This window comes from Penaeus chinensis, chromosome 35, assembly GCF_019202785.1.
Source record: "Penaeus chinensis breed Huanghai No. 1 chromosome 35, ASM1920278v2, whole genome shotgun sequence".
In the NCBI taxonomy this organism is placed as follows: domain Eukaryota; kingdom Metazoa; phylum Arthropoda; class Malacostraca; order Decapoda; family Penaeidae; genus Penaeus; species Penaeus chinensis.
Window position 1 is genome coordinate 6,233,241 of NC_061853.1, and position 10,960 is coordinate 6,244,200.

Genomic DNA, 10,960 nt, shown 5'->3' on the forward strand with positions numbered 1-10,960 from the left:
ACATCCCCTACCCCCCCCTGCCCCCTCATCCCCCCTCCCCAAGAGTAATAATAACCCTAAAATCACGCTCGTCATTTCAAGCAGTCAACACGTATGAGCGAAGTAACGCACCTTACGCGTCTGTCATTGTCATAATTAGGGTAGATAATAGCCTCCCTTACACTCAACTCCCTTACCGTCTCTTGACTCTTTCATATCTCCCTATTATACCCTCCCAAAGTCTCCCCTCTTACCTTCTACTCCTTAGGTCCCTCCCTCCCCCTTCCCTATTACCCCCCCCCCCTCCCACCTCTATTTAAAAAGCAGTCACGAGTGGAGAGCGGAAGTGCGTTACTACCGCCCTCTGTTAGTGGCGCAGACAACTAACGGTGTTCCGTCTCTTTCTCTCTCTTTCTCTTTCTCTCTCTCTCTCTTTCTCTCTCTCTCTCTTTCTCTTTCTCTCTCTCTCTCTCTCTCTCTCTCTCTCTCTCTCTCTCTCTCTCTCTCCTTTTATGAATGAAAATTAGCATTCTGAGTAAGTTAAAACGATAATCAGAGTTAGATTTTTAGTCGCTGACCTGTTAAAGAAGGGAAGGAGAGGATAGAGAGAGGGGGGGGGGAGGAAGGGTGTTAACGGAAATGGAGAAGGGGGGAGGGGGGAGGGGGGGTGGGGGCGGGTTAATGAGGATGAAGGTCGGGCAGTACTTTGTGATTGTAATTTTATTTGCGTGGATCTTTTGTTGTTGCTATTTCACTTGCGTTTTTTTACGGCCCTGTGTGATAATTACTAGGCCATAAATACACGTTAGGTAAATTGATACGGTATTGTTCCCGAAGCTTCGTAAAGTGTTATGATTACAAAGTACGACAAACGAGTATTTTTTTTTTTTTTCTTTATGGAGGCAATAAAGAAATAAACAACAGCTTTGTCTCAATAAAATTAGAATTTAAGATATAAGGTGTAAGTACTTGTATTTCCCTCCTCTTCGTCTCTATCTTCTTCCTCTTCCTTTTCCTCTCCCTCCTCCTTATCAAAAGATCTAATGAGACGAAAAACACAGCAGTAATACATTCACATATATAATGAATAATAAATGCATAAAAAAAAGGAATTGTCACATTCAACGAGTGTTTCTTGCATTTTCGTTTTTCTTGTCATGCTTTATCAAATCTGTCCAAATCACAGCAATCCTGAATCGTTTATTGCCAGATTATATAACGGATCAAGCCCCATAAAGTGGATGGCTTAAGCGGAAAATCAAACGAGAGATTCGAGGGTAAAAAAAGGAAAAAAAAAAATCGACCTTAAAGAATTCAAAGTGTGAGACCCACGTCTGTCGCCATTTTTTTTTTTTTTTTTTTTTTTTTTGTGAACCGACATTCCCACAAAGTTCAAGCAGCTGTTTCGTTATCTTCCGTAAATACGACCAATACCGTATTTTTCCACAGCTTAATTATCCCTACCCCTTTAAATTGCTCGTGGCCTCCTTACCCTTCACACGAACGGAGCGCGGACAATGAAGAGGAAAAGGTTTTGGAGGGAAAAGAAAAATGGCTAATTCCTACTCCCGTTCTGCCGCCATAAATCTTGCCGCAACGACCGCTACCAATCACGGGTCAGGCCAGAGGTCACGTGATAGCTGCGCCTTACGGGATTGGTCGATTCAGACAGACACGTGGTTACCAAGCTCTTTTAGAAAGATATTCACAAATGCTCTTCAACTTTTACTGTTTTTCTTCCTCGTTAAGAACTTTTAAAAAAAAAGTAAAGTATAACATGCGGTGTTTAATGATTTGGATTATAAATATGAGTCAACGAGGAAACACCGTAATTGTAACTAGAGCGAGCCATAAAGGAGACTTTGAAACCTTTTCTTTCTCTTTTTCTCTTATCTAACTGTGGTGAGCTGCTACTAAGAAACTAGAGCTTAAAGCATTTAAATTATTATCGTATTATTATTCAGTCATTAGTTTGTTTGTTTTTTTCAATTCATTTTACAAGGTCATGAGTCAAGGTGCGCTTCCCTTGACCTCACGTGGCCTGTCACCTGCCACTCTAGATCCGGGTCATATATCGTAGTTTCATCTCGAATCATAAACCAGACAATACTTTCATTAACGAGAAAGTAAAAAAAAAAAAAAAAAAAAAAAAAAAAAAAAGAAGATAACCCGGAAGAGACGAGTTTTTCAAATTTCTTAAAATTCTCTCTCTTTTTTCGCTCTTCTTTCTCGATGTCGAATTTCTAATTAATAATGTTTCGCTTCCAATTAAAAACGAAATTTGGATTAAGACTCTTGCTGTGATTCTTTTTCATCATTCTCTTTTTATTTCATTTTATGTTTATGTTTCTGATGAAAACTTCAGTGACTTCGTTCAAATATGTTGCAGTTGAAATGTGTTTTGTATTTTCTTCGTTTTTTCCTGTTTTTGTAATTGGTAGCTTATTATTATTATTATTATTATTATTTTTTTTTTTTTGTAGCAATTCGTCTTTCTTCGATGTTTCGAACATTCACACGTTCTTGTATTTACCCAAGAAGGAGATAAAATAATAATAAAAAAAAAAGAATAACGAAAAATGGAGAAAGGAAGATGAATAAAAATATTTTGGTGATTCATAATTATGTTCACGTATATATACATACATACATATATATATATATATATATATTATCATTATTATCATTATTATTATTATTATTATTATTATTATTATTATTATTATTATTATTATTATTTTCACAATTCCCTTGCCCCAATATCAATCAGATTTTTATTTTAAGAAATAATTCATGATAAAGCTGATAGCTCTGTCATACATGTAGGGAGGTTGGCGTAGAACACCAAACCGTTAATTATATAATAAGGTTTAATTACGCCCTGAAGTAATTGGGGTTATAACTGTTCAGTAATTTTGTTCGCGTAATAACCGCTTGTCCGATTTAAATCAAGTTATATCAAGTCGAGTAAAAATCCTCCCTCAGACCCTCACTTCTCAATATTCATTATCTCTCTCTCTCTCTCTCTCTCTCTCTCTCTCTCTCTCTCTCTCTCTCTATCTTTCTATCTCTCTCTCTCTCTCTCTCTCTCTCTCTCTCTCTCTCTCTCTCTCTCTCTCCCTCCTCCTCTCTCTCTCCTGCTCTCTCTCTCTCCCTCTCCCTCTCCCTCTCACCCTCCCTCCCTCCCTCTCTCTCTCTCTCTCTCTCTCTCTCTCTCTCTCTCTCTGACAGACAGAAGTTAATAATAAATCTAAAAACTGAAATGGGAGACAGTCACGGGTCTAATTGGTAATGCCGTGTCACCTGGTCAATGTTATTTTTATTGGCTAGACCGTAGATATCATTTTAGATCTCAGTTTTAATTGTTGGCTGCTGCCTGGGGTCATGTAAAAAAAAAAAATTCTTTTTTCTTCTTCTTTGCCTTACCATCTTTCTTTCTCTTTAGCTTTCTATTTATTCTTTTCTTCTTCTTCTTCCCTATGCTCTTCCATCTCTTATTTTCCTTCACGGACCTCTTCTTCCTTATTTGTTCCTTCTTTTTTTCATCTTCGTCTTCGTTTTCTTATTATTCCTCCTCCTCCTTTTCACTTTCCCACTTTCCCACTTAATTCTTTCTCCTCCACACACACACACACACACACACACACACACACACACACACACACACACACACACACACACACACACACACACACACACACACACACACCTCAGCCCAAGGCGTTCTATCACAACACCGTTACCTTTTCGTGTCTTAAATTCTGTGTTCAACTCAAGCTATGCGGCCAAAAAAAAGAAAAAGAAAAAAAACATACGCCTATCAGAAATATAGGCCTATGCACACTGTAAAGGGTATTAAATAGGTGATATAAGAGGTACATTGTCGAAAGTGCTGAGTCATTCCCATGTAAACAGTGACGGGACTACTCCTGAATATGATATCAAGTTAAGTAAAGTTTATTAAAGTGTATCTCTTCTTGCTGACATTCAACCGAACTGGTCAAATAAACTTCAAAGTGAAACGGTAATTAGTTCTTGAAAGAGAAAAAAAGGTAGATATTGCGACAGGAAGATAAGGCAAACGCTGAATATGTAAATTCAAGTAAATGCGAATGTATTTTTAAAAGACAAAAGAAAAATCGCCGACTCATTCTATAGAGCTGACGGTGGTTAAGTTCTTAGAGCGGAACGAGGTAATTCGAGGTAAACTACCCACTTTAACAAACAACGCTCACTTTAAAAGGATTCTTGGAACTCGACCCTTATTTACGGGTCGGTTTGGGGAGGAATAATACGAGAAAAAGAGAGAGAAAAAAAAGTCAATTTTCAGTGTCGACGGAAATTTTCAGTTCCTTCTTTTGTACCTCTGTTCTTGCGTGGGTATATACTTTCTTGTCTTTTTCTTTTTTATCTTCCTCTTTTCTCTTCTTCCTCTTGTTGTCTGCGTAACTTGATTCCCTTTTTATCTTAAGGAGATTAGATAAATGGAAGAATGAAGAGACACGTGATTTCAGTCTGTTTCTTTTCTGTCTCCCTTTTTAACAACAAGTAAAAGACCGAAGAGAAGGTTGAGGTGACAACCTGATAGTAAGAGAAGAACAATAAGAGGAGTGAGAAAATCGTCAGCTTTTGTCCAAAGAAGCTTTACTTCCGCTATTCGTTTCGAAGTTTGAGTCTTTAAAAAAATCAAGCTGTTTTATCGGTATTGCTCTCTCTTCTCTAAATTCGAGGGAATTAATGTTTTTTTTTTCTTTTATTGTTTTAGTTCTATTATGACGAAAGCACGATCTCATTAATTGCTTAAGAGTCAATCAGTCTCGTGGGAATGAACAGATATACGTTTTTGATTACTTTTAAATACTTCCTTTTACGTTTCGGTGATAATGACCCTACATTTTCCTCTATTCTAAGAACGCTTTATTAAGACTGTGGAAATGAGCGCACCGAGCGTGAGTACCATGAACTTTTTGGTTTGATGACCAGTTCATGAGTTCGTACTCGACTCCTCGGCGGTCGCTGTGACACGTTACGGGCAATGATAACGTTTTTGTCCATCGTCCAAAACTCATCGTGTGTGGCTTCCAGGGGAAGGGGGGGGGTATTTGTATACGGCGCGTGCGGTCTTTAATATCTTCGCAAAGACTGGCTTTCTCTAACTTGGGATCTTTTTGTTGTTTTACGTCGGTGTACTTAAATGTCGTTTAGTCCCTGCTGGCTGATTTTAGATTACTTTATTTTTTGTATATGTATTTGTGTTTAATGTTAACCCTGCGTAAGCCCAACGCACCCGCATTAACCACCGTCCTTGCTTCCCCCTCAGATCCGCGAACTTTAACAACGCCACCGGGGACTGCCAGATCTCCGACATGGACCGCCACACCACCGTGGGCACCGGGGCATTCAAGGTGGCCGAGAACAGCGACTTCCTGGAGAATAACTGCGTGGACGATCCCGTGAGGCTTTGCGAATTCCAGAGGATGGAGGGACGCATCCTGAAGACCGTCGACTCGGTGTTCCAGGACGTGGAGAGTCTGGAGGACTGCAAGCGTCTCTGTCTCACCGCCCCCTTCAGGTGAGAAGTGGCTCTGGGACTGGTTTTCCTCTTGCTGGGGCAGCCGTGTGCTAAGATGGCATCTGGTGGCTCGCCTGATTGTTGAGTACGAAATGTGAATCTAGATTTCGAGTTGGAATTGTAGCAGTGATTAACGATTTTTTTTCCTCTTCCCGCAGGTGCTACTCCTTCGACTTCGGCGACACCGGCGACAAGGTGTGCCGCCTGTCCCACCACTCCGCCGCCACGCTCACGCACATCGAGGAGCCGTACCTGGAGATTGCCGAGACCGCCACTTACGAGCTCTCGTCCTGCTACAACGTGACAATCGACTGCCGCTCCGGAGACATGGTGGCCAAGATCAAGACGTCTAAGATCTTCAACGGCAAGATCTACGCCAAGGGCTCACCCAACACTTGCGTCAACGACATCGAGAACGCACTCGAGTTCGAACTGCAGATGACTTACAACGACATCGACTGCGACGTGGAGCGTGACAGCGCCTCCCGCTACAGCAACGACGTGGTCATCCAGCACCACGACATGATCGTGACCTCGGCCGACTTGGGGCTCCGAGTACACTGCCAGTACGACCTGACCAACAAGAGCGTGAGCAACCGCGTCGACCTGAACGTGGAGGAGGACCTGAGCCCCATCATGGAGGAGGGCAGCACCGTGGACTCCCCCAACGTGATCATGCGCGTGACCAACCGCAACGGCGACGACATCGCTGACGCCTCCGTCGGCGACATGCTCCAGCTGCGCTTCGAGATCGTCGACCGCAACTCCCCCTACGAGATCTTCGTGCGCGACCTGGTGGCCATGGACGGCGGAAACACCAAGAACCTCACGCTCCTGGACGGCCGCGGATGCCCCACTGAAATCTCCATCATGAGGCCACTCCTCAAGGTCGACAGCACCGGCAAGGTCAGTACCTGTCGTGTTAACGTGATGTAACTTAGCCTAACCGGTGAGCAATAACTTCAGAACAAAATGACTAAATCTAGCTTAATAACCGATCCCCTCCTTCCCCAACACAGGTCCTCGGCGCCACCTTCGACGCCTTCAAGTTCCCCACCAGCGATGTCGTCCAGTTCCGAGCCCTTGTGACGCCGTGCCTGCCCACCTGCGAGCCCGTCGTGTGTGACGTCATGGACTTCGGTGGCCAGGTGAAGCAGGCCGAGAGCTACGGAAGGAAGAAGAGGGCCATCTCTCACATGAACACCGGGCTTAGAGGGCCTTTCTCGCAGGATGTAAGTTGTTTACTGCTTTGTTGACGTCTTCTACATCTGCACTAATCTAGAAAAAAAAAAAAAAAAAAAAAATCTTCAGGAAGCTGATCATTTTTTTTCCGCCCGACAGTACGCCATCATCAACCCTAACTCCATGAGCGTCGTGTCCCACCCCGAGCAGAGGGCGAGGCGAGAGGCCACGAATGAGATCCCCGAAGAGCTCCTGGTGGTGCAGTCCATCAACATCTTGGACAAGTTTGCCTTCAGACCTCAGACCCAGAGCCGAGAGAACGCCGCCAACAACAACAGAAAGGAGACCGTCACCGCGGTAAGTCCATGCGAAAGGTTCTTTTTGGTTCTTGTGCTCCTTAGTGTAGTAGTTGTGCTTGTGTATGTGTTTTTTGATGGTGCAGCGACATTTTACCAATTACTGATTTTCCGTACAAGCTTTGTTCTAATCTTGCTCGTTCTTCCCGCCTCCTCGCAGACCGACGGCGACCCCGAGCTCGTGATGCAGGAGGACGTGTCCGGCGTCTGCATCAACATGGTGGGCCTCGTGCTGGCGTGCTCCGTGTTCCTGGTGGCGCAGCTGGTGATCATCGTGGCCTGGACCGCCGTGTGGCACCGCCGCCGCAGGAGCAAGCTGGAGGAGCCCCTCAGCCCGGCCACCACCACCGAGTCCCTCCGCCAGCTCTACGACTCGGGCTACCCACGCAGGATCTAACGCCGTCTCCCCGCTCGCGCCGCCGTTGCACTCACCGACGCCCTGCGCCCCGTCCTGAGGGTGTCCTTCCGGGCCAGCGACAGCCCGAGGCGCGGCGCGGACGCTCCCCGCGCCGCGCCGTCGCCTCCCGCCGTCCCCGCGCCGCGTCGTCCTGCATACGTCCGACAGGATTCCCTCTATCCGATGGAAATCCTGTAGGGACGCAGGTGGACGGGAGGAGACACGCAGGACCCCGGAGTCGCATGGTGTCACGTGCAGCGCCGTGGCCTCACCCAGACAGCGCAACGACCGACCCCCCGAAGTCCTACTCCTGCGACGGCCTCCCGCGGTCTTGGTAACGCGGAGGGAGCGCAGGAAGTGATAGGCCTACTCCACAAATACCCGACTAACTAACCAATTAACCCAGCCAGACTGCCTGCACGCACACACGTCGCATGCAAGCAGTCTATACGAGGTGGCCGAGCGGCTTACGGACGTGTGAACTCGAACCAACGCCGTCCAAAGGTGTCCACTTACTCTGGCCGATATCGTGATTACGCCTTTCCACTTTTCTCTTCTTATTCTTCTATTTCTCCTCCTTCCAAATCTTTCACCGCTACGACTCGACCACGACTACTTCCGGTGAACTCCACCTTAGTGCGACTACCATGACATTAAAAAAAAAAGAGAAAAATCCGCAGGCATTTCAAAGAAGTTTTAATTCAATCACATATACTTCAAGGCTATTACCAAGGGCATTATAATAGCGACGGGTCTTGGGATTCGCCGCGCACTAACACTACTAGTGATAAGAAGTTATTCTAACCCTATTTTAAATCATGTGAAAATACGCAGTGTCCCACGAGTGTGTGTAGGATACCATGTGATATAAACTTTTTTGTTTCCTTTTTTTTTTACAATACGAAACGGACAATTATACTAAACCAAGTCGGACTGAAACCAAAACTCAAGTGACTGTTGAAAACGAAGTGATTTTGTTTATTTATGCATTAATTGACCTATTTATTGGATATCATTTTTAGATATATTGATTAAGGTACTTTTCTTCTTCCCTATCTTCTTCCTCGCGACCTGGTGCTGACAAGTCGACGGCTATTTTAGGTGATGGTGCTTCTGGGGCTACTAGGGGAGAGGCAGAGGGGCCAAAGAGAGTGAAATTGTGTCGTTTTTTTTTCGTATTTGTGTCTTCAGTTCATGTTGTTTCCAGTGATCCATTTATCAACACGTGCATTTGTTTGTTCAATATGTCTGTGCATGGTGTGTTGCATGGCATCGAATATGTGTTGCTTGTTACGTTATTTTGATATTTATTTTCGACTATTTATTAACATGTGTATGGTAATTTATTCGTTTGTGCATGATACGTATGCATGTTAACACACACATCCACACACAAACTTATAAAGTGGTTAAAAGTCATTACACGTTGAGAATATAGAGGCATTAATTATTCTAATATTCTAAGTTACCTGAATACCATAAGTTCTCCTTCAGTGTTGCAGACTTAGCCAAAACATGCTTTCAAGTTCGTTGCAAAGTCCAGATCGATTGAAGATTGCATTACTCGATCTAACCCCTCCCCCACACCCCCCACACCCTCTCTCTCTGTCTCTCTCCCCTGCTTATGGTGCTGGTGTGTTTTTTTTTTTTTTTTAAAGGGAATTTATAAACCGATTATCTCAATTATTTATATCAACAAAGGATTTAAAACAAAGAAAAAAACTGATCAGAGAAAATACAATAGGGCGATGATACATAACAATACCTTAATTTGTTTGTTTGTTTGTTTGTTTCTATCACTACAGCATCTGATCATATATAGTGAAGATTTTGTTTCTTGTTTGGGACCACACGCTTTTAACATAGAGCGCTTAAGAGAAAATAATTAATGTGTGTTTAGGAACAATTCTTCCCATCCTCCATTTCATTTTTCTTTTCCTTTTTTTTTTTCTCCTGCAGGTGTTCAGTCTATCAAAATAGATTAGTTGATAAAGACCACCTCTATCTATTGTAGTTAAAATTATATTTTCCATTAACACCTATTAAATGTCTATCTGTAGTTGCATAGTATATACTGATGTATCTGATTGCTCAATTTGCTTGGCAGGAAAGAAGTTGATATCAAATTCTCCATTGGAGGATTATTAAGCATATATCGATAATACTTTACTGTCAAATTCTGATTCTAAAGTCACTAATAGGTTTTGCACTAATATTGTTTGAATTCCAAACTGTATTCTGCCAAAGTAGTTTCTTTGTAGTAATAACAGTCAATATTATTTTTCTATATTACTATTCATCATCAGTAACCCGTAGTTTGCTTCGCTTATTAATACAATTAGACGCTTTGCTTATGCTAACTCTTTTTTTTTTTTTTTTTTTTTGCTTGCTTGCTTGCTAACAATTTTGCTTGCATGTCTTACTAACCGCTTCCATTGCTTAAAAAGTTTCCGAGGCTTTGCTTAGCGAGAGTGCAACTATTATATAAAACACCAAATTACTTTTTTTTTTCTTTTTTTACATTATATTGATGATTCGTAAAACTAAATTTCTGCACTGCTCGCTCTTACCAAAACCCTCAGATACTATCGCTTACCGCTTTGTTGCATATGCAATTTCAAGTTGCGTATTGTTGCTAATGCTTTGCTTGCGCATGGTAGTTACTAACATCACATTGCCAGTAGAAATTCCATCGCACTCTTTCATTAACTAACATATCTTCGTAGATCCTTTCGCCATAATAATATAGGAATCACATTCATAATTTTATGTGATTTCAGTACCAAAGTATTGCTGAAACTCTTGAGTTGTTTTAGTGTACTTTATAGACTGCGTATATAAGCTTTAATAACCGCTGATTATTTTTAATCATTAAAGAAAAACATTGATAATTCTTTTCTCGGTGGTCCCAGCATGCATAACTTTGCTATACCGTAACAAAGACTGTTGGTAAATACGATGGTTAAATTATACACACAACAGATAATCTTACTATTAAGATTTGGAAAATACTTAAAAAAAAAAATAGTATACAAGCCAAGTACTATGGATATACCAGACGGGCATACAACCATACCACAGATTAGCATACCATAATTTACCTCGGGTTTGTGCATTTTCTTATAAAAAAGTTGCCAATATTTTTATTTCATTTTTTTTTTCTCTCTCTCTTCAGACTAAGTAGAAAGTGCTTTTTATTTATGTGTAAGTTTGAAGCCCAATGCGGTGACAACTTCGCGACTGTGCCTTGTAGAAACTGACTTAGTGAGAATGCTTGTTAGGTATGCTTGCGTTTTGCATGATTGCTTGTGAATGACGTTATGAGTGCTTGTGTTGACATTTTTTTTTTTTTTTTTTTTTTTTGTGTGTGACGGATGACGATAAGGGCGTGAATTGCAGTGATTATACACGTGCTTGTGGCATTATGTACTGTGTTTCCTTCATGCAATGTAGATTGTAAGATTTTCCTATGTA

At 42.2% G+C, this 10,960-nt stretch overlaps 1 protein-coding gene across 1 annotated transcript in view; it reads left to right on the plus strand.

Annotated features, from left to right (window-relative positions):
- Positions 1-10,960, plus strand: part of LOC125044035 — a 37,082-nt gene that overhangs the window by 26,101 nt on the left and 21 nt on the right. Inside the window, exons 7-11 of the mRNA XM_047640478.1 lie at positions 5,300-5,551; positions 5,710-6,457; positions 6,571-6,743; positions 6,943-7,090; positions 7,250-10,960. The exon at positions 7,250-10,960 is cut by the window's right edge and continues 21 nt beyond it. Coding sequence (XP_047496434.1) covers positions 5,300-5,551; positions 5,710-6,457; positions 6,571-6,743; positions 6,943-7,090; positions 7,250-7,486 — 1,558 coding nt within the window. The 3' untranslated portion in view covers positions 7,487-10,960. The remainder of the gene's footprint in view (positions 1-5,299; positions 5,552-5,709; positions 6,458-6,570; positions 6,744-6,942; positions 7,091-7,249) is intronic.